Source organism: Nyctereutes procyonoides, unplaced genomic scaffold (genome assembly GCF_905146905.1).
Source record: "Nyctereutes procyonoides isolate TBG_1078 unplaced genomic scaffold, NYPRO_anot_genome, whole genome shotgun sequence".
NCBI lineage: Eukaryota > Metazoa > Chordata > Mammalia > Carnivora > Canidae > Nyctereutes > Nyctereutes procyonoides.
The window spans coordinates 28,586,126-28,610,966 of NW_026575024.1; the positions used below are offsets into that span (position 1 = coordinate 28,586,126).

At 44.7% G+C, this 24,841-nt stretch overlaps 1 gene segment (V, D, J or C); it reads right to left on the reverse strand.

Annotated features, from left to right (window-relative positions):
- Positions 1-1,715: 1,715 nt before the first annotated feature.
- Positions 1,716-22,363, reverse strand: LOC129497859 (signal-regulatory protein beta-1-like). The segment is given in 7 exon segments: positions 1,716-2,333; positions 9,131-9,240; positions 9,355-9,681; positions 13,758-14,066; positions 17,351-17,671; positions 18,141-18,452; positions 22,319-22,363. Coding segments are annotated over 5 exon segments (1,353 nt in total).
- Between the last annotated feature and the right edge of the window lie 2,478 nt (positions 22,364-24,841).

Consider the following 24,841-nt stretch of genomic DNA (forward strand, 5'->3'; position numbering starts at 1 on the left):
GGTCTGCTCCAGAAATGACTCCCTATTCCAACCCTTTATTGATGGAACTGATACAATTTCACCCCAATGCACAGTGCAGTGTGGACCTCAGAGATTGTATGTGCTTGAGGCACCTGGCTGGCTCACTTGGTGAAGTGAGCAACTTTTGATCTCAGGTTAGTGAGATGGGTGTAGAGATTACTTTAAAAAGAAATAAAATCTTAAAATAAAGAGAAGTTGTATGTGCTGTCTCCAACAAAATGCATCATTTCCTCCATTCTTTCAGGAGAGGAAGTGTTTTCTATGTCCCAGAAATCATACTCCCAGGCATTTATCTGAGAGATATGAAGACCATGGCTTCACGCAATCTCTGCATAAATGTTTAAATCAGCTTTCTTTGTAATGGGAAATACTGGAAACATGCAAAATATCCAGTGAGAAGTGATTGGTTGAACCAACTGTGCTGCATTCCTATGAGGATGTACTACTCAGCAATAAAAAGGAATAATGTATTTACATGTGCACAGCTTGTAAGTTTCCAAAGGCATTATGTTACATTAATCAAATCAATATCAAAATGTCACATACTGTGTGACTCCACTGACACAATATTCTTGAAGTTATAGAGAACAGATTGGCATGTGCAGGACGTTTGGCGTGATGGGGCTGGTTGTCCCTAAGAAAGGGTAGCACAAGGGTAACCTCTGTGGCCATAGAATTGTTCTGTACCCCGAATACGGTGGTGGTTATACAAAATATACATGAGCAGACTGACACAAACAAAGCTGGGCATGTTACACAAGATTGAGACACTTGACGTAATGAGCACAGGGTGTTGCATGTAACAAGTGAATCACTAAGTTCTACCCCTGAAACTAATACTACACTCCATGTGAACTAACTTTAACTTAAATAAAATCTTGGGGGGAAAAAAGGGATTGTGCTATAAAACACAATCTCATTGCCATTATAATGTGGACACTGACTATGATGTTGTCTAAAATTAAAATACTAAAGTGGTGGGGTAGAAATACATACATGTGGTGTGGGGTCAGGAGTAACAGAGCATTGTATCCCCATCATCCACAGTGGAAGTGACTGTATAACGCCTTTGAGTGAAAAGTCTAGAAGTAAGAATAGAAGCATGCTCTATGCGTTCTGACTATAGAATCTAGAAGAATCAATTAAAAATAATCAAAGGAGAGGGAAATGGCTGCCCCTAAGAGGTGGCAAGTAGCGGGAGGTAGGGAAACTCCAGTTTTCATATGTAGATTGTATAGAACTATTTACCTTTTGAAGCATGTGCATATGTAACTATAAGGAAGGAAGGTAAAAACTAATCTAGGTGAGTCAATTGATGTTATAAGAGTTACACATAAAAGAATGTCCACAGTATGAGCATTAGTATGAGTGTGATAAGCTTGGATAAGTTAAGTTCTATGCTCAAAACTCATTTACATTCATATATAGCAGTCCCAAACCCACTGCAAACAGTAATACTAATTTTTAAGGATTCCATAAATGAGAAAGTATTAAAAATAGCTCTAAGTAGGGATACATAAGACCATCATGGGACCAAAATTCTTCTTAAACTGGTGAACTAAAAGTCATCAAACAAAACCTAAATTGAGCTACCTCATGTCTGTGAGTAGCAAAAATCAGCATTGGAAAGATATTAATTTGCCCACATGAATATACAAAGTCAATGCAATTGAATCATAATTGTAAAAGGGTTTTTAATGAAAGTTGACAAAGTGATTCTAAAATGCATCTGGGGTGAGAAGAGCCATAGAAGTTCTGAGCAACAGGACAAGGTGGGAAGGTTTGCCCCAAAGAGGTATGGAAACTTATTAAAAAGCTATTCTAATTAAGACAAAGCAGTTAAAAAAATACATTTTGCATTAGCAAAACTCTCATTGCTGCTTGTACATGTTCTTCAGTTCGTTGGGAGAGTTCTGGTCATATCTTTTTTTAAAAAAAGATTTATTTATTTACTTGAGACAGAGAACAGAGCGAGCAAGAGAGAGAACATGAGTGGGGTAGAGGGGAAGAGGGCGAGGGAGAAGCAGGCTCCCCACAGAGAGAGAACCCAACAGGAGGGCTTGATCCCAGTACTCTAGGATCATGACCTGAGCTGAAGGCAGAAGCTTAACTGACTGAGCCACCCAGGCACCCCCGGTCAAATCTTTCATGCAGTTAAAAATGCAACTATCTTCTTGCTATTTTGTTGTTACAGTTTTTTTAAATATTCTCTCTCAGGCGCTGGCAAACTTTTTGTTAGAAGGTCGGACAGTAAATGCTTCATGCTCATAGGCCATCAGTCTGGGCTGCAATCACTTCTCTCTGATTTCAGCCTGAAAGAAGCCACAGATAATAAATCTGATAAACAGGCAGCTGTCATTTGCCCACCTCTGTCCCAAACGCAAGTCCTTATTAAATTCACTTTGCAAACATTTTCTCCTAGTCGGTAACCTTCCTTTTCTTTTTATTAACAGTATCTTTCAAAGAATAAAAGTTTTAAAGTTTTATGAAGTCAAATGGCTCAATATTTTCCTTTATAGATTGTCTTTCCCCTGTCTTATCTATAAAGTCCCTGCTAACCCAAGACCAAAAAGATTATTTTTGTTTTTTTTTATCCCTATGGTTTCTTCTATAAGCTTCATAGTTTTAGGTTTTAAATTTAAGTCTATGATCTATCTGTTTGTATTAATTTGTTCTTAGTACTTTTGTGTAAGTTGTTCAGTAATACTGATATTAGGCAATTTTTTAAGACAATTAAATTTTGTGTATGCTATAAGGAAATGGTCAAGATTTTCTTTTTTAGCAAGACCCATCTATTTGCTGTCTACAAGAGACTCATTTTAGACATAAGGTCACCTACATCCTGAAAATAAAAGGTTGGAGAACGATTTACCATTCAAATGGTCCTCAAAGGGATCCCTGGGTGGCGCAGCGGTTTGGCGCCTGCCTTTGGCCCAGGGCGCGATCCTGGAGACCCGGGATCGAATCCCACGTCAGGCTCCTGGTGCATGGAGCCTGCTTCTCCCTCTGCCTGTGTCTCTGCCTCTCTCTCTCTCTGTATGACTATCGTAAATAAATAAAAAAAAAAATTTAAAAAAAAATAAAAAAAAAAAACAAATGGTCCTCAAAAAAAAAGCAGGGGGAGCAATCTTCATATCAGATAAATTAAAGTTTATCCCAAAGACTGTAGGAAGAGATGAAGAGGGACACTATATCATACTTAAAGGATCTATCCAACAAGAGGACCTAACAATCATGAATATTTATGCCCCAAATGCAGGAGCTGCCAAGTATATCAATCAATTAATAACCAAAGTTAAGACATACTTAGATAATAATACACTTATACATGGAGACTTGAACACGGTGCTTTCTACAATTGATAGATATTCTAAACACAACATTTCCAAAAAAACAAGAGCTTTAAATGATACACTGGACCAGATGGATTTCACAGATAGTTACAGAACTTTACATCCAAATGCAGTTGAATACACATTCTTCTCAAGTGCACATGGAACTTAAACCACATACTGGGTCACAAATCAGGTCTTAACCGATACCAAAAGATTGGGATCGTCCTCTGCATATTTTCAGACCATAATGCTTTGAAACTAGAACTAAACCACAAGAAGAAGTTTGGAAGGATTTAGAACACGTGGAGGTTAAAGACCATCCTGCTAAAAGATGAAAGGGTCAACCAGGAAATTAGAGAAGAATTAAAAAGATTCATGGAAACTAATGAGAATGAAGATACAACCGTTCAAAATCTTTGGGATACAACAAAAGCAGTCCTGAGGAGGAAATACATCGCAATACAAGCATCCATTCAAAAACTGGAAAGAACTCAAATACAAAAGCTAACTTTGCACCTAAAGGAGCTGGAGAAGGAACAGCAAATAAAACCTTCACCCAGAAATATCAGAAAGGGAGACAGAACATGAAAGACTCCTAACTCTGGGAAACGAACTAGGGGTGGTACAAGAGGAGGTGGGTGGGGGGTGGGGGTGACTGGGTGATGGGCACTGAGGTGGGCACTTGACCGGATGAGCACTGGGTATTATTCTATATGTTGGCAAATTGAACACCAATAAAAAGGGGATCCCTGGGTGGCGCAGTGGTTTAGCGCCTGCCTTTGGTCCAGGGCGCGATCCTGGAGACCCGGGATCGAATCCCATGTTGGGCTCCCAGTGCATGGAGCCTGCTTCTCCCTCTGCCTATGTCTCTGCCTCTCTCTCTCTCTCTGTCTCTGTCTCTCTCTCTCTGTGACTATCATAAATAAATAAAAATTTAAAAAAAGAACACCAATAAAAAATATTTATATATAAAAAAAAACCTTCACCCAGCTGAAGAAGAGAGTTAATAAAGATTTGAGCAGAACTCAATGAAATAGAGACAAGAAGAACTGTGGAACATATTAACAAAACCAGGAGTTGGTTCTTTGAAAGAATTAATAAGATAGATAAACCATTAGCCAGCCTTATTAAAAACAAAAGAGAAAAAACTCAAATTAATAAAATCATGAATGAGAAAGGAGAGATCACCACCAATACCAAAGATATACAAACGATTTTAAAGACTTATTATGAGCAGCTATACGCCAATAAATTAGGCAATCTAGAAGAAATGGACGCATTTCTGGAAAACCACAAACTACCAAAACTGGAACAGGAAGAAATAGAAAACCTAAACAGGCCAATAACCAGGGAGGAAATTAAAGCAGTCATCATCAAAAACCTCCCAAGACACAAAAGTCCAGGGCCAGATGGCTTCCCAGGGGAATTCTATCAAACATTTAAAGAAGAAACCATATCTATTCTACTAAAGCTGTTTGGAAAGATAGAAAGAGATGGAATACTTCCAAACTCATTCTATGAGGCCTGCATCACCTTAATTCCAAAACCAGACAAAGACCCCACCAAAAAGGAGAATTATAGACCAATATCCCTGATGAACACGGATGCAAAAATTCTCAGCAAGATACTAGCCAATAGGATCCAACAGTACATTAAGAAGATGATTCACCATGACCAAGTGGGATTTATCCCTGGAATGCAAGGCTGGTTCAACACTCGTAAAGCAATCAATGTGATAGATTACATCAACAAGAGAAAAAACAAGAACCATATGATTCTCTCAATAGATGCAGAGAAAGCATTTGACAAAATACAGCATCCATTCCTGAACAAAACTCCTCAGAGTGTAGGGATAGAGGGAACATTCCTCAGCGTCTTAAAAGCCATCTACAAAAAGCCCACAGCAAATATCATTCTCAATGGGGAAACACTGGGAGCCTTTCCCCTAATATCAGGAACAAGACAGGGATGTCCACTCTCACCAATGCTATTCAACATAGTACTAGAAGTCCTAGCCTCAGCAATCAGGCAACAAAAAGAAATAAAAGCCATCAAATTGGCAAAGAAGAAGCCAAACTCTCCCTCTTTGCAGATGACATGATACTGTACATAGAAAACCCAAACGACTCCACCCCAAGATTGCTAGAACTCATACAGCAATTCGGCAGTGTGGCAGGATACAAAGTCAATGCCCAGAAACCAGTGGCATTTCTATACACAAACAATGAGACTGAAGAAAGAGAAATTAAGGAGTCAATCCCATTTACAATTGCACCCAAAAGCATAAGATACCTAGGAATAAACCTAACCAAAGAGATAAAGGATCTATACCCTAAAAACTACAGAACACTTGTGAAAGAAATTGAGGAAGACACAAAGAGATGGAAAAATATTCCATGCTCATGGATTGGTAGAATTAATATTGTGAAAATGTCAATGCTAACCAGGGCAATTCACACATTTAATGCAATCCCTATCAAAATGCCATGGACTTCCTTCAGAGAGTTGGAACAAATCGTCTTAAGATTTGTGTGGAATCAGAAAAGACCCCGAAGAGTCAGAGGAATATTTAAAAAAGAAAACCATAGCTGGGGGGCATCACAATACCAGATTTCAGGTTGTACTACAAAGTTGTGGTCATCAAGACAGTGTGGTACTAGCACAAAAACAGACACATAGATCAATGGAACATAATAGAGAATCCAGAAGTGGACCCTCAACTTTATGGTCAACTAATATTCAACAAAGCAGGAAAGACTATCCACTGGAAAAAAGACAGTCTCTTCAATAAATGGTGCTGGAAAAATTGGACAGCCACGTGCAGAAGAATGAAACTAGACCATTCTCTTATGCCATACACAAAGATAAACTCAAAGTGGATGAAAGATCTAAATGTGAGGGATCCCTGGGTGGCACAGCGGTTTAGCGCCTGCCTTTGGCCCAGGGCGCGGTCCTGGAGACCCGGGATCGAGTCCCACATCGGGCTCCTGGTGCATGGAGCCTGCTTCTCCCTCTGCCTGTCTCTCTCTCTCTCTCTGTGACTATCATAAATAAATAAATAAATAAATAAATAAATAAATAAATAAATAAATATTTTAAAAAAAGATCTAAATGTGAGACAAGATTCCATCAAAATCCTAGAGGAGAACACAGGCAACAGACTTTTTGAACTTGGCCACAGCAACTTCTTGCAAGATACATCCACGAAGGCAAGAGAAACAAAAACAAAAATGAATTATTGGGACTTTGTCAAGATAAGAAGCTTCTGCACAGCAAAAGAAACAGTCAACAAAACTAAAAGACAACCTACAGAATGGGAGAAGGTATTTGCAAATGACCTATCAGATAAAGGGCTAGTATCCAAGATCTATAAAGAACTTATTAAACTCAACAGCAAAGAAACAAACAATCCAATGATGAAATGGGCAAAAGACATGAACAAAAATCTCACAGAGGAAGACATAGATATGGCCAACAAACACATGAGAAAATGCTCCGTATCACTGGACATCAGGGAAATATAAATCAAAACCACAATGAGATACCACCTCACCCCAGTGAGAATGGGGAAAATTAACAAGACAGGAAAGAACAAATGTTGGAGAGGATGTGGAGAAAGGGGAACCCTCTTGCACTATTGGTAGGAATGTGAACTGGTGCAGCCAGTCTGGAAAACTGTGTGGAGGTTCCTCAAAGAGTTAAAAATAGATCTGCCCTACGACCCAGCAATTGCACTGCTGGGGATTTACCCCAAAGATTCAGACGCAGTGAAACGCCGGGACACCTGCACCCCAATGTTCATAGCAGCAATGTGCAAGGAGCCTCGGTGTCCATCGAAAGATGAATGGATAAAGAAGCTGTGGTCTATGTATACAATGGAATGTTACTCAGCCATTAGAAAAGACAAATACCCACCATTTGCTTCGACGCGGATGGACCTGGAAGGTATTATGCTGAGTGAAATAAGTCAGTCGGAGAAGGACAAACATTATATGGTCTCATTCATTTGGGGAATATAAAAATTAATGAAAGGGAATAAAGGGAAAGGAGTGAAAATATCAGTGAGGGTGACAAAGCATGTGAGACACCTAACTCTGGGAAACGAACAAGGGGTGGTGAAGCGGGGGTGGGTGGGGGGTTAGGGTGACTGGGTGATGGGCACTGAGGGGGGCACTTGATGGGATGAGCACTGGGTGTTATGGTATATGTTGGCAAATTGAACTCCAATAAAAAATTTTTTAAGATTTTTCTTTTAAAAAAAAACATATGATATCTATTGTTTCATCATCATTTGTTGAAAAGATCCTTTCCACACTGAATTGCTTTTGCACCTTTGTCAAAAATCACTTGGCCAGATAAATATTGTGTGTGGGTCTATTTCTTCATTTTCTAGATGCCACAGCAAATTTTATTTTTAAGATACTTTTAAAATTTTTATTATTAAAGTTTCATACAGTGCTGTATTAGTTTTATATGTACAACATAGTAATTTGAAAGTTCTATGCATTATGTAATGTTCATCACAGTAAGTGTAATCACCATCTATCACCACATTATTCCAATACTATTGATTGTATTCCCCTGTCATTCCTGTGACTTATAGGGCAGGGAAGCTTTGACAGAGATAGAGAAGTAGCTCATAGCAGTAAGACCTCATAAAAAGAACCACACATTTATGGAGTAGTTTGTTATATGGCAAAAGCAGCTGTGCTGATCAGTGAGTGCTGGATAATTTATCCCAATGGGAGAAAAAATACAAGATCCTTACCATTTATAATGCACAGACACACACACACACAGCTCAGAAGAATAAAGCTAGATCAAAGGTATAAATGGAAAGAGCAAAACTTCATCAAAAATTAAAAGCTTTTTTTTTTTTTTGTATTACAAAAGCTCCCAAAGGATACTAACACCGTTGCTGTGTGGACCACAGCAAAGGAGCAAGAGGGACTCTCCCTCCCATGTAAGCCCGTGGAAACAGAAAGAAAAATGCTGGTTGCAAACTGGTATTACCCAAACAGCAGATAGAGCTTTCATAATATTCTATGAAGAATCCCTAAGTTGTATCATATTCTTATAACAGAGAGCTATAGAGCTGTGGAAAATTGATAAAATCAAGCAATGTACTGTAGAGCATGCAGGTATAGTTTAGGGAAATCAATCATTCATTCACTCATTCATTCTTTCTTGTATTAATTCCCGAAATACTTCTTGAGCACTATGTGGCAGGCATTCTGCATGTCTGGACTCAGGGTGCGGATCAGAAAAAACACCTCTACTCCCTACTCCCCAGCCTCTCTGTCTGAGTTCTGAGCTCTCCCACACCCATGTTCATCTTTGCCACTATTTAGAGTCTCCCAGTCCCTCAATGGGCTCCATTAGTAGTTTTAGTAATACTTTCCTTATTCATTCCAAAACCGAGTCCTATGAAAACTGACATATATACAGTATATGGGGGAATCTTTGGAGTTTGGAGCTCAAAGCTTTGACCTTTATCCCAACTCCACACCTTGTAACCCCACCCCAGATTCAAAGACACTTCATTCAAAAACTTTCAAAGCCAGGATGTACAAACTCAGGATGCGTGGGAGCTGGAAGCCTCTGAGATTTCCAAAAACATTTAGAGAAAACAAGAGCATTCCCAACATTTTTGCGAGACTATATCCTCCTGGTATGTGCTGTGTGAAATAGTGGGCTCACCTTGGACTCCTCTGGACAGTCCATGATGGTGACATGACCTTCTCTCTATGTACTAAGGCCTGCCCCCAACTCACCTGTTATAGGTTCTGTCGCCTGCAGATGTAGGTGACTATGAAACTCATCACCAGCAGTACCTTGAAGCCCAGAAGGAAAGCCACAAAGAGAAGGACAGGCATCTCTGGACCTAAGTACCAATGGACAGAAGGAGACAGCAAATGGGGCTCCGTGAGTTTAAATACCTCACTCCACTCAGGAGACAAGGTGACCTAGTAGCTCAAAGCAGTAGAGGTGAGCTTACCTGAGCTTCCAGTGGGCTTGTATGTGCCATGGGCTGCTGTGGACAATATGAGGTTGGCCTGGATGGGAGGCTGTGCCTCATGTTGCACCTTACAGGTGAGCACCCGCTCAGACTCCTGCCTGGACACATTCACCAAATGCAAGCTTTCCATGGTGTAGGTTCCATCGCCATTCCGCTTGGATGTGAGTTTCTCAGCTCCCTTGAACATATGACAGTTGTCTATCCAGGTGAGATGTACACTCTGTGGATAGAATCTCTGCACGTGGCAGGTAATAGCCACCAAGCCCAAGGAGGGTGAAGACTGAGACACTGTCACTGTAGGAGAAACTGACACAGCCCAGATAAAGCAGACAATTACTATAGGAAATCCACCGTGAGAGTCTGGGGGCTCCTAACATGGGTAATCTGCTCAGGGCTTGCCCCAGAGGAGGATTCAGGTATCTGTTAACAGGTGCATGCATGAGTAAATGATGTCTGAATGAGAGTGTGCATTGAGTGAATGCATGCTTGATAGAGGTGGATAGAGGAATACATGGATGAAAGAATGATGAGATTGAGGAAAGTCATCAAAATCTCTCTGTTTTTTTCCCCACTTTGGCTATGAAATATGCAAAGATAAGTATTAAATTCCATTTAATAACCTACAAGTTCCTCTCTCTCTCTCTCTGTCTTGAATAAATAAAGAAAATCTTAAAAACCTCTCTCTCTCTCTCATGAATAAATAAATAAAATCTTAAAAAAAAAAAAAAAGAACTTAAAAAAGGGGCAGCCCTGGTGGCTCAGCGGTTTAGCGCCGCCTTCAGCCTGGGGCCTGATCTTGAAGACCCAGGATTGAGTCCCACATCGGGCTCCCTGCATGGAGCCTGCTTCTCCCTCTCGCCTGTGTCTCTGTCTCTTCTCTCTCTCTCCCATGAATAAATAAATAAAATCTTTTTTTAAAAAAAAAAGAACTTAATAACCTACAAGTTAGTTGCCTTACTCTGTGACTTGATAATTCTAAGATTTGAAGATTCACAGATTCTACATGGTTATGAGTCCAAGATACTGAGATTTTGCATAGGAAGGAGAAGGGGGGCAGCCCCGGTGGTGCAGCAGTTTAGCGCCGCCTGCAGCCCAGGGCGTGATCCTGGAGACCTTGGATCTAGCCCCGCATCACATCGGGCTCTCTGCATGGAGCCTGCTTGTGTCTCTGACTCTCTCTCCCTCTCTCTCTCTCTCTCTCTCTCTCTCTCTGTGTCTCTATGAATACATAAATAAATAAAAAATCTTTAAAAAAATTTTTTAAAAAAGGAAGGAGAAGGGTTTACGTAGGGTTTGGAGAGGTTTAGTACCTTTCCAGGTCACAAGGGAGCAAGACACAGTATGTTTTACCATCATGCTGATCTAACACCCGAACTTTAAGACTATATGCATTTGTGATTCTTGTCTTCTGAAATTACATTCTAATGACTTCTAGAATTCCTTTCAACTGATTTTTAGCTGTGCAGTAGAATGTATTCATAATGAAGAAAATCTGGAAGATTTTTAAATTCTATTAAATGTTATATATGTCAGTAGAATTCATATGAACACAAAAGCATGGTAGAGTGTAACCTAAACCAAGGGCAAGGAGATCCAGGTTGTGGTCCCTACAGTGAACACATCCAAATGCAAGAGCTTGTGTGAGTCACTTTCCCTCTGTCTCTGGAATTCTTTTTTTTTTTTTTTTTTTTTTGTCTCTGGAATTCTTAAATTATGCAACAGCCCAAGGTCAGATCATGTCTTACAGATCTAGTTAAGATAGATTTCACCCCTTGGTCTAGGGTAGAGAGAGTAACTCCTTAGGTAGTGCAAAAGAAAGAGCAAGGAGCGTCTAACCCCCAAATATCCTTTTTTCATAATCAACCCAGCCAGCTCTATAAAATTCTGTCAGTTATTTAGTGGATGGACAGCCAAGGCAGGTAAACACCCCAGGAGGTCTCTATCTGTACTCAGCATTTCCCCTTTGCAGGGATGACTCCCAAGCAAAGAAGTGGAGCTGGAGAAGGAATCAGGCCTAGTAACTGGGGTGATGTCCAGGAAGGATAGGCCAAGGTAAGGTACTCCCAAGCAAGTGTTATGGACTGTGGAAGTCAAAGGAGGGAGAGGCCCAAATGCCAATTCTAGCTGCCAGTGAGTTCTCCTGGCTGTGTGGTCCCCCAGCAGTATTAGGAAGACAGAGACCCAGACACAGGAGATGATCACTGCTTCCACACACAGAACAGCGGTGCATATGATATCTCCTCTAATCCTCACAGAATCAAATGAGCTAAACACGGAAGGGTACCTGGTATCAGAAAGCAACAACAAAAAGCCACTATAAGGAATCTATACAAAATGGGCCACAATTTCATAGAAATTGTCAAGGAAGAGTTGGTTGAAATTTCATCTTGAAAAACATTTCAGTGATAAAACTAATTTTATTTAATTTGTTTTCATTAAATGTAAAATATAAGCACACCTGTGCACCAACTCTTAGGAACAGGTGTTGGGAGTGTAAGAAGGTAAATATACTTTTTCCCAAAACCTTATACTACAGTACCAACAAATCCATATAGTATCTACAGATATCACATTCACAGTACCATCATTAAAAGTAATTGAAAAATTACGTGAAAGCATTTGAATGTTCTACCAATTTTCACAGGGGCCTCTTTCAAAGTGTCCTCTTTTGAAGTGCCAATGGAATCGTGAGCATCATGGATCTTTTTCTTCTTTTTCCATCTTGAAGCACTCAGAGGCTTTGCCTGTGATCCCAGCAGTTTCCCCACATCATTGGCATCAACTTCTTGAAACAACTTTTGCAAGAACTCTGATTTCACTTTGCAAGGAATGCAGATTCTTTCTGCACAGTGTGGTCTCTTGTTTGCCACACTTCAATCAAAGCAACGCTGATCTCCAACAGAGGGTCTCTGAGCTCCACACCACCTACACCTTGCTGCCCTATCTCAGGGCAGCCAAGCTGGTAGGTGCCTCATATCTCCTGCAACTCCCACAACACTTCCCAGATTCTCCGCCTTGGGCTTTCTCCATGACCATGAAATGACACCCAGACCATGCAAGCACATCCCAACTTCCTTACCCCACCCAGGGACAATCCTGAGGAAGAGTCTACCCAGGTCCTGAAAGGGTCCCAGTGCTGTTGAGCCTCAGTTGTCCACAGGGGCACCCATTCAATAACTCTCTTGGGTGTCCCACCGTCCCTGCCTGATGCTCCCCATCCCTTGTCCCAACCTGTGCCTCTGTGGATCATTTCCCAAATGCCTGCACCCAAACCTGTTTTGAGGCTCTGTTTTCAGGGGAACCCAGATAAAGACGCCCACAATGGCATTTCCCTGATGGGAAACCCAACAGAGATGCAGCCAGTGTTAAGCAGCCAGAGGTTTGAGTGAGGCTAATTTTATAAGTAATTATTCATTTGTGAATATTTGTATTTTCTATGATTTTTGCTTTTCTATACATGTGTTCAGCTTCAAGGAAATTATATAATAAATACTCAGATAAGGAGGACCCCCCTGAATGATCATTTTCCTGCTTTACACTCAAAGATAGGAGTGGGAGAGCCTAAGTAACTAAGCAGATGATCCCACAGATGGTAAAAAGCAGCTAGAAGCCTGAATTCATATGAAAGGTCTCTCACTCACCAGCTTTACAACCTGGGGCAGACTTTACTTCTTTGAATCTCAATTTCCTTGTGTAAGTCACCAATATAGTGAGCACAAACAGTATAGGGCAGTGACACAAACTTAATAAGTGAACCCACACGAATGTGCCTTAATGACTGTGTGCTATGCTCATTTGAAGTGTTAATAACAATATTTTTATTCATATAAAATGATGCCTTTATTGCCATGATAATAGCAAAAATATTGAGGAAAATATTTTGTACACTTAAAAGTCCTACACACATTTAAGGAATTATTTTCTGCTGTGCAACCTTGGACCACTCACTTGCCTTCTCTGGGCTTTAGAGTTGTCATAAACAATGGGATGAGAGCTATAATTCCTTCTAAGTATGATACACACAACCTCACTGAATTTATAGACCTGCCAAGCACTGGTTCAGGCCAGGAAAATCAACAACAAAAATCAGATGAAAAAAAGACTTTTATGTCCTCTCCATATAAAACAATAATAATAAAAACATGAAGTTCCTGAAAGATACTCTTCTCCATTTTACAAATGAGGAAACTGAGCCCAGAGAAGTGCCACTCTGAGTGATTCATATAAGCAAGGCCTGTGTTATGTACTTAACAGGTATTATATCACTGAATCCTTGCCACAACCAAGTGAGGGCTGTAGCATTTTCAGAGGAGGAAATGGAGGCAGAGACATGCACAGCCCAACTGTGCACTGACCCACCTGAGCCGAGAGAATATTCTTACCACGGAGGTACTGGTCCAGGCTGATGGTTTTCTGGAAGAGTAGTGTGGACTTGTGATTGACATGGCACTGGACAAAGGAGAGCACGTCATCAGCCTGCAGCGGGACGAGCACTCTGCTGGTCACATTGTACGTGTCTCCGCTGAGGTGGACATGGGTCTGCCACTTGGGGAGCTTGTGGTTCTTCTTAAGCCAGGTCACAGTAACGTGACGTGAGGGGAATCCAAAGGACATGTAGGTCAGCTGGATGTTCGTGCCTGGCTCTGATCGCTGGAGGGGGCCTTGCAAGGAGTAAGAGTGGGCGCTCTGGCCTGCAGGGAGAGACCCCTCCCGTGAGAGGCACAGAGGTGCCCAGATGCCTGGAGCACAGCAACAGGTATGGGCTGACTCCCACCCACACCTCCCAGCAAACACCCACATCGCTGAATTCTTGCTTTCCAGCTCTGCTAACTCACCAGGTTCTCCCTGCAACCCTAGGAGTAGGGACTGTTACTATCTCCATTTTACAGGTGAAGAAACTAAATAAGGCCCAGACAGGCTAGGTAACCTCTCCATGGTCCTCAGCCAGTCAGTGGCAGAGCCAGGGTTCTTAGCCAGGCAGTCTGGCCCCGGGGTCTGTGTCTGTGGTCACAGATCTGTGGTCACAGGTCACAGGCCTCAGGTCTGTCTTCCATCCCCAGAAAGAGTATAGCAGCTCCATGCTCAAGGCCCAGATCATATAAAAGCAGGTGGTACAGAGAATAGGTTAGGAGCTTAGGCTATGAGGTCACATCCAACCCAGGTTTGCATTCCTGGCCCCTCCACTGGCTGAGCCTGGGCAACTTGGCTCTCTAAGACTCAGCTTCCCCATCTGCAAACTGGGGAGCATTCTTAATTTTTAGCCGGTAAATTAAGTAAAGTAACTAGAGTAGAATATAGTGATCACATAGTGATCACTCCATAAATGATCCTATCATCATCCTATACTCACAAGAACCATCTGAGAAATTGTTGTTTATTTCTAATGTTAGAGAAAGAAAAGGCTCAGAGAGGGTTAGTGACTTGCCCACCGGCCTCACAGCAAACAGCATCCATAGTCCAAATCAAGGCTTGTGACTTCAGGTCATGGGCTCTTTCTGTTACAGGCCTTTACTTTCCTACTATTGGTACCATCATGATCAGTGAACTTCAATATTTTGCTTCTTGCAGCAGGCTTTGGGTTGGGCACCCTGGAGACTGCAAGCAGTCGTGACACAGCACCCTTTGTGAGCCTCATTGTTCAGTTGCCAAGCAGGGGCCAAGGAAAGGAATCCCCGGCAGGTCCCACGAGGCAGGTGCCACAGCTGTCAGGGCACAGATGAGGAACTGAACCCAGGACACAGATGGCTGGTGGCAGCTCTGTGATGGAACACTGATCAGCTTAGCTCCAGAGTCTGGCCACCTCCAAACACAAGATCCAGAATCTGCTTCAGAGGAGTGAGAGTCCCATCACTGAGGAGAGGTGTAAGCAAACAGAGCCCCACAGCAGGAGGGCCCCTTGGGCTAAGTGCCACTGTGGGGACCAAACCATGTGCCTGGTTGGGGGGGGGGGGCATTCAGGGAGAAGGAAATACCAGAAACAGAGCATGTGAGACTGAGATTTGAGAGGAGCAGTGAGATCACACTGAGGCCCTTATTCTCAGGCAGGAGGGGGAGAAAAATAGGAAAGAGCATATTGACCCGCCTTCTGACCCCAGCTCAGACGGCTGAGATCTCAGCTCCTCTGCTGCCTGTCCTGTCATGTGCCAGCCAAGCCATGCGAGGGCCTCCGGGACAGGGTCAGTGCCCTACAGGTGTCAGCCAACAGGTCAAGGAGGCCCGAGGTGGGGATGCTGAAGCTGCGCGGGTCCCAAGGTCCTCTCACACATAACAAAAAGGGGGCCCCAACCCTGGAAAAGGCAGGAGAATGAGACGGCGAGGCCAAAGCTCGGAGTGAGCTTTTTGTTCAAATTGAACACCAATAAAAAATAAATTCATTCTTAAAAAAAAAGAAAGAAATAACTGACGCTGGCCTCCGAAGAGCAAAGACCAGTTTGGACTTTCCCACCCAGATCTGCGTATCCCACTGGGCGAACGTTTCTCTTATTCCTGCTGGGCAACAACCAAAAAGGACCCGGAGAAACTGAACGGTGAGTGGGACCACTCCCGACGCCCTGGGAGCAGGCCGACCGCGGGGACCGGGGCGCAGACCGCTGTTTGGCCAGCCACGCCCCCCAGCACCCCACCTTCGCGGGCAGCAGCGGCGACCGAGACACGGGCACGCGGCAGCCGCTTCCCCGCTTCCCCGCTTCCCCCGGCCCTGGAGGCTGTGGGTCGGCCCGCCGGGCCAGTCATTCCTTCCCCGAGCTGATGGAGGCAGCCCCAAAGTTGGTCCCGCCGCGGGCGCTTCTCGGGCTGAACTGCTAGCAGGCAGCTCCCCCTAGTGGACAAAGTCATCCGCGGCCACAAAGGACAGGAGATGCGGAGGAGGGAGGGAGGGGGGTAGGATGGGAGGGGGGAGGGGGTTAGGATGGGAGGGGGAGGGGGTAGGGGGTTAGGATGGGAGGGGGAGGGGGAGGGGGAGGGGGTTAGGATGGGAGGGGGAGGGGGGTAGGGGGTTAGGATGGGAGGGGGAGGGGGTTAGGATGGGAGGGGGGAGGGGGTTAGGATGGGGAGGGGGGGAGGGGGTTAGGAGGGGGAGGGAGGGAGGGGGTTAGGATGGGAGGGGGGAGGGGGTAGGATGGGGAGGGGGGGAGGGGGGTTAGGATGGGAGGGGGAGGGGGGTAGGGGGTTAGGATGGGAGGGGGAGGGGGTTAGGATGGGAGGGGGGAGGGGGTTAGGATGGGGAGGGGGGAGGGGGTTAGGAGGGGAGGGGGTGGATAGGGGAGGGTTAGGAGGGGAGGGGGGAGGGGGTTAGGATGGGGAGGGGGGAAGGTTAAAAGAGGAAGAGGAGGAGACCGAAGGAGGAAAGAGAAAGGACAGAGAGACAGAGAACACTGGATAGTAGAGAGGAGAGTCTTGCTCCAGCATCCATTCTGTTTCCCAGCTAAGGGAGTGAAGAATTCTGGCCTCTCTTTAAAATTGACTCCCAGAAACTTTCAGCTGAACCAGTCTTGATTAAAAGCCTTCCAAAAAACAAACAAACAAAAACCACAAAAAACTTCAATAATAAATCCAGAAAGAAAGGAAGAAAGGAAGAAAAAGAAAGAAGAAAGAAAGAAAAGAAAGAAAGAAAGACAAAGAAAGGCCTTCTTGGAAGAGATCTTGGCACCCAGCAGTCCACAGTCTCTGCCGTTTCCTGCAGTCAAGCGTTAAGGCAGAGAAATTCCTACCTGAGAAGTGCCTATTATTGGAAAAGGAAAGTCCTGCTCCTTCTTGGTGGGAGTGTGGGGGAAGAAGGGGGTGTGGAGTTTAGGGTGAATGACTGAGAGTTTTGTCACCAGCCCAAGGCATCCTCCCTTCCTTCACCTTCATCGGATGCTTCCCTGAGTCCTGCACCTACTACTGCCTGCACCCTAGTCCGAGGGTAGGTGGGAGTGTTCATGCCTGACACCACCTAGCCATGCCACCTGGAGAGCCAGCAAGAGATGGAACCCACCTTTTCCCAACCTGGGCGCCTGGGCATGCAGGGTGATATTGGCTTGGACTGGGGGTTGCTCATCCTGGACCACCCAGCAAGCAAACTCAGTCCCATTCAGCGTGGCCTCTGCCTGCCATGTGTGCTCCAGAGAGTAGGTCCCATCTGGGTTTCTCGTGACCTGTGGGTACTCCACCTCCTGGACCTTGCGTCTGTTCTCCATCCAGGTGAGACGTAGGGGGGAGGGGTAGAAGTGGCTCACGTGGCAAGTGAGATTCACTCTCTGATGCACGCGGATGTGCGTCCTAGAGGTCTTGGTGCTGATCTTCAGGGTGGGGACAACTAGACAAACAGAAACATCTGTTGAAATTACCCCTGCCTGCCCAGCCTGTCCCTTCTCCCCGGAACCCACCACAAGACCTCTCACTCTCTCCTCTGTTACTTTTTTTTTTTTTTAAGAAATAATATTTTCTTGTATCCTCAATGTAAGGCAAATAAAGTGAAATGTTAGTGTTCATTAAAAATGGGTAGGGGTACCTAGGTGTCTGGTATATCAGTTTTTGTATGTTTGAAATAGTTCACCTCATGAAATATAATTTTACGAATGAGTAAAATATGATGCCCACAAGGACAGGGATTTAACTTTATTGCTGTATCCCCAGCACCTACAATAATGTCTGGCACACGGTAGACATTCACTACTGGTTGAACAAATAAGACATTTTTTAAGGGACGCCTGGGTGGCTCAGTGGTTGAGCATTTGCCTTTGGCTCAGGTCGTGACCCCGCGCCCCCACCTACTGCACCCCCACCTTGGAGCACTTGGGAGAGATTCATGGTCTTTCGCAGAGGCTCTTTCAGCGCCGTGTAGGTGACTTCACAGGTGATCCCCAATAAGATATCTTGGCGGGCCAGTGTCACCCATACCTTACTGGTGATAGAATAGTTGCCTTTGTCATTAATCACCAGGTACTGAGCTGAGGCTGGATGCTCGTCTCTGCCCTTCTTCCAGGTGACATTGAAGTCCCAGGAGCTAAAGGGGCCAGCAGTACAGTTGAAAGGCACCGGATTTCCTGGGGTTGTCCTCTGAGATGGGCCCATCAGAGAGATGAAGGGCTGCCCAGCTATGAAAGAGAGCTTGTGACCACACAGAACAGGATGCATACAACACTCAATGGCCCTTGAGGGCTGCCCATGGCACGTCAGGCCTTGTGGGCTTAACTACGCACTGTGTCTCATTCCAGCCGTGGGGAGCATAAAACGGATGATTACAAGTAAACAAGCAAATATGTCATTAAAACTGGGGCTCAGCTTCAGGGAAATGTGAAGTGCAAGGTAAAAAAATGCCAGAAGACTTATTCTAGAAGAGAATGTAAAAGGCTTCCTGAAGAAGGTGACATTTCGAGCTGAACCTGAGGGATGGATAGGAGGCAGCCATGAGAAAGGGCAAAGGAAGAATGTTCTAGAAAGTGGGAACAGCCTTGGAAGAATACCTTGGAAGGAAGAGCTTGGTGGGCTTGAGAGGCTGAGAGAACCAAGCATCATGAACCGAGAGGTCCACATGGGGAAGAGCCTGTGGTACAGGGTGATGCCTCTGACTCTATTCTGAGTGTGATGGGAAGCCATCGGAGATTGTGAACGCAAGGGCAGGTGGCCTCATGGACGTGGTTTAGAAGGAAACTGGTTGCTGTGTGGAGGATGGAAGGGAGGATGGCAGGATGGGAGTAGGGACACCAGTAAGGAGGCAGCACAGGCCTGCCTGGATCAGGGTGGTGGGTAATGGGGGGACCCAAGACCCATGTGACAGATACAGCCAGCAGGACTTGGTGACAGACTGAAAGGGTCTGTCCTCCACTATGGGGGACACCATGGATTATGGAGAAATGTCTCCCAGGCTTTTCTCTTGGACATCAGGTGGATGGTTCTGGTTTTGGGGAGAGATGTGGTGAGGACTTGAGATTTCCCTCTTGGACATCAGTGTGAAGTCGAAAGCCACCTGGGGCAGAGACGTTTGGCCCTCCTAATCAGGTCCTTCAATGTCCACATCTCATTGGCATCTACCCTCTGCTTGCTCACCTCCAGGGATGGGGAGCTCTCTCGACCTGAGGCAGTATTGCCCATCCTCTTCTAGCCTAGCATCTGCATCCTAGTGTCATCCCAGGACAACTGCAGAACTAGATTCTCTTCCCCCTCCAGGCACTCTGAACACCCAAGAAACTGATCAGAAATCTTAGAATGAAGCTGCACATCTACAAACCATCTTCTTCCCCGTGGAAGATGGGGGAATTCATCCCAGAAAAGGAGACAGAGACAACGAGGTTTAGTGACCTGTATAGGATCATCCAGCCTGCTGCGGGCTAAGAAGGAATGTTAAGCAGGTCTATCTGATTGAGAGTCCTGTTCTCTTCCCACAACGCCAGAGATGCCAACACTCGAGGGCCCTCTAACTCTGTCTCTCTGGCCCTCTTTCCCTCTCTGACCTAGGTCTGCTAGCCACTCAGACCAGAGCTGACATCAGGGAGCCCGGGTGGGAGGTGGACTCTTTTTCTCTCCCTGTGCTTCCTCAGTCTCTAGCCCTCGTGTCCTCCTGACCCCCAGCCTCCCACCACCTTCATTTCCTACCATGTCTACAGTGAGGAAAGGACACAAACAAACACCTTGTCATAGGCAAAGGGCTAAGATAAGTCCTCTACGGCCCAGACCCCTGCAACACAAGACAGCTGGGTTTAGGGATTCCCCAGGGCCTCCCTGCCAGCTCTGAGGGTGTCTTTGGCCAGCACCCAGGACTTACCTGTGAGTCCCAGCAGAAGGGTGGGCAGCAGGGTGCCCAGGGCCTGCCCACGTGTAGTGGCCATGGTGAGGAGGCTCAGTGTCCCAGGTCCGTGCTGGGCACCAACCCTGGATGACTCTGAATGAGCCTGGAAGCTACTGCTTGGTGTCCCAACAGTTGAGGACCAGTCACACACTTCCTGGACACATGCCCACTCAGGGTCTGGAGCAGTGGCTTGAGCCACAGAGAGAGAAGTGGTCACTGTGGCCCAGGCCTCCTTTCTAAGCCCAAACTCCCAGGCCTGGGGCCTGTAACCAGGGAGATGTCTGCTACTTTTAGCCTGGGTGCTGACTATCCCTAAAGCCGCACGAGCAGCAGTGGGAGGAGGCCGGACTCCACCCTGAGTCTAGAGCCACAGAGCTCCCTGGGATGTGCAGAGCATCCTCGACACTGAACAAATGTGACTAATGGCCTGCTCTGCCCAGCCCACTATGCCTCCTGGGTCTACAGAATGAGTTGGATAAAGTGAGCTGGGACATATGCAACCAAATAAAACCAAGAAAAGGGCACAGACGGAAACCCAGTTTCACTAGGCTGGCACAGTGTGGTGGGGCTTCTCCTGGTGCCCAGAATGATCTAGCAGGCTCTGAGTTGGGGGAAGCCAAATGTTAAATACAGCTACCAGCACCCTGGTCTCTCCCCTTGGCCACTCCCCATCCCCTTATGCTACTAGATTGGGCTTCCCAATAGCTAGCTCTGACATGTATACTTATTCGTTCTTGATCCCTTTTCCCAACGAAGAATGATTGGCAGTGAGGATTGCTGTCTTTCCTTCATTGCTGTCACCAGCCTCTAGCAATGTGCTGGGCACATGGTAGGGACTCAATAATAATAAAAGGGACCAGGTACCTTCTCAGGGCTAATAAAAAGTGGCAAAAACTGGCTGGGCCCCCAGCCATCTCACTGCCCCCATGCTGTCTGTTTCACCTACCCAGTTGTGGAGAGAGTGGTTAGCCTTGGGGAGACTGCCTTGGAATCTCTCCCTTTGTCACCTCAGCCAGGCATGGCATCCCCCCAAATATAGCTCCTAAGGATGGGGTGCCTGCAGGAAGGAGAAGTAAGCTTTTCCTCCTCCAGGTTTCTCCTGAGGCCAACCACCAGTGGGCTTCCTACACTAATAGGAGAAAAAGGAAGTGAAAAGAGATGGGGCAGTGGAGGTACAGCCCACACTTCCCCCCTGTGGACTGGCTGGGGGCCAAGTCCTCAGAGAGCCCCCAGGAAGGAGGATGACCAAGCTCAGAGCGTCCTGTCAGCAGCCTGCTCACAAGGGTCCCAGAAGCAAGAGATTGAAGCATGGACTCTGAGGGCAGAGCTGCAGAGCTGGATCAGACCGGGCAGGAGAGACAGCTGTGCTGTGGGCACCCCCATTCCACACACACGTGCATGCCCACACATGCGCATGCCCACATGCACATGCACTCCCCACACCCACATGCACGTGCATTCCCCACACACATACACACACATGCATGCCCACACGAACATGCACTCCCACAGGGCCCTCAGAAGGACTCACATCTGGGACCCAATTAGGGACTGGATGAGGAACAAAAGGACCACTTTGCCTCCAACCCTTCCAGATCTCACAGCAGAGATTTGGGGGCTGCGCTGGTGGTGGGGAGGGAAGGAGTAGTGTTTGCCCTGTGCTGGTTGTATTGTTGGCATCTGGAAACAGCTTTGATGGGGCTAGGCTTTAGACAGGGCCTAACACAGAAGAGCTTTTTCATAAGAGTTTGATAAAATGATTCATCTGTGGCCACCCATTCTTTCAACTCTCCTAGAGCATCTTCCGGCAAGTGTCCAGAAATGTGGGCTTTGCCTAAGAGATGGAGAGGCAAGCAGAAGAAATGTGACAGAGCTAGGCTGGAAGCAGGGCTCAGAGAATAAATAAAACTAGTGCAGGCCAGGACCCCTGCCAAGTTCAGCAGCTCAATGAAGTGGTTGCACCAGTCACAGGACCTTGGTCAAACCCGAGCTTCAGTTTCCTAACATGTAGCAAGAGGCTAGTGATATTTATCTGTGACTGAGTCTTGTGTATATAATGTCTGAAGTCCTGAGCATAAGATAAAAGCTAAATAAATGTGAGCTTGCATCCTGAGAAGTGCGACCCAGTCCCAATACCTCTTAGGCTTCTTCTACCTGTTAACTCCTCCTACTCACCTTTCTGCTCTTAGCTCAGCTCTCTCAGTGGAAAGACAGTGAGAGCCACAGGGAGCTTTAGATTTCTAGTATCCATGCTGAAAAAGTAAAAAGAAACATGAAATTAATTTTAACTACTATATTTTAACCCAACATCTGAAATCCTATCATTTCAAAAAGTAAACGCTATAAAAATACTGTGATGTTTACATTTTTTTCTTTAGTCTCTGAAAATTTCAACAAAATGAAATGTAGTCTTACCAAAAAATAAAGTTGTGTTTAATAAAGAAACCGCTTCAGTTTTAAAATTTAAATTTCAATTAATTAGAATTAAATGCAATTAAAAATTCAGTTCCTCCATCTGCATTTTGCCCCATGCAAAAGAATGAAACTGGACCGCTTTCTCATCCTATACACAATAAAACCTCCAAATGTATTAAAGATCTAAATATGACACCTGAAATCACAAAACTTCTTAAAGAAAACACAGATCAATAATATCTCGGACATTGGCCTTACTAACATTTTTTAAGATATGTTTCCTGGGGCAAGGAAAACAGAAGCAAAAATAAACTCTTGTGGCTACATCAAAATAAAAGGTTTTTGCACAGGAAAGGAAACCATCAACAAAATGACAAGCCAACCTACCAAATGGGAGAAGTTATTTGCGAATGGTGTATCCAATAAGGGGTTATTATCCAAATATATAAATAACTTCTGCAACTCAACACCAAAAAAACCTCTCCAACCTGATTTTAAAATGGTCAGAAGATCTGAATAAACATTTTTCCAAAGAAGACATGCAGTTGGCCAACAGACACATGCTCAGCATCACTCACCATCAGGCAACTGCAAATCAAAATCACAATGAGGTATCACTTCACACCTGTCAGAATGACCAGAATCAAAAAGATAAAAAACAATAAGTGTTGCTGAGGATGGGAAGGAAAAGGAACCCTCGTGCACTGTTGGTGGGAATTCATATTAGTGCAGCCACTGTGGAAAACAATATGGAGGTCCGTCAAAAAATTGAAAATAGAACCCTATGATCCAGTAATTCCACTACTGGGTATTTATCCAAAGAAAATGAAAACAGTAATTTGAAAAGATATATGTATCCCTATATTATTGCAACATTTACAATAGCCAAGATAGAGATATAACCTAAATATCCACCCATAGATAGAGAAGATATTATATATATATATATATATACACACACACACACACACACACACACAATGGAATATTACTCACCCCTAAAAGAAGATGAAATCTGGCCGTTTGCAACAACATGGATGGAGCAAGACAGTATAATGGTAAGTGAAGTAAGTCTGAAAGAGAAAGGCAAATACCATATGATTTCATGCATATGTGGAATTTAAGAAACAAAGCAAATGAACAAACTAAGAAAAAGGAGACAAGCAAACAAAACTCCAGACTCTTGAATACAGAAAGCAAACTGATAGTTCCCAAGGGGAGAATGGGTGGGAGGATGAGTGAGATAGGAGATGGGGATTAGGAGTACACTTATCATGATGAGCAATGAGTAATGTATAGTATTGCTGAATCATTATATTGCACACCCAAAACTAATATAATACCATATGTTTACTTCAATTTTAAAATATGTGTGTGTGTGTGTGTGTATTTTTTTTTTTAATTCACTTCCTTTGTGGCACTGGCCACATTTCAAATGCTCAGTAGCTACATGTAGCTAGTGGTTGCCATTTTGGACAGTACTGTCTTGGGTGAAACATTCCTTCCTTAGGAAAGCCATCTTTACCCTGATGTTCAACCCCATACACACACACACACACACACACACACACACACACACACACAAATTTGGGTACTTCTCTAGCATAGCACTTTTCACCGCTCTAATTTATTTTATAACTTGCAATTAGTTGCATAATTTCCTTTATTAAACTGTAAGCTCTGTGAGGGCAGTGACCATGTTTTTGTTTACCACTGTGAATAAGTGCCGGAGGCATAGTAGGTGCTCAATGAATGTTTGTTGGTTGGATGGACGGATGTTTGGATAAACAAACAAGAAAGGATGTGTGCTCTGGGGGTAAGGAAAAGGAGGAGGCACTGCTAATGAGAAAGCAGAGAAGACTTCCTGGAGGAAGTGACTTTGTCCCCAAGGGCCCTGTTCTTCCCTTAGTCTTCAATCGTGCCACCTGCAAGAAAGGAAGGGACTGGCAACACCAGGCTGGGGCTGTAAGGGGTATAACCATGGGCAATCTGCCTATGAAGGGCAGCTGAAGCTGGATGTCTTGAGGAGAAGTGGGAGATTAGAATCCTCTCGGGGGTGGCCTGAGGAGTGCCAAGGTAACCACAAGGCTCACCCAGGCTGGACCTTGTGCCCATTGGGCGAGGCTGGGCGAGGGAAGTCACACCAATCTTCTTGATTCCAGTGACAGCAGGAAGTGGGTCTCAAACAATTTGCAAGTACAATGTCTTATGGATGGAAGGCCCCAAGAGAATAATGCATCATGAGTGTGGACCCGAGCCCTGGCCTAATGGGCTGAAGAGTCA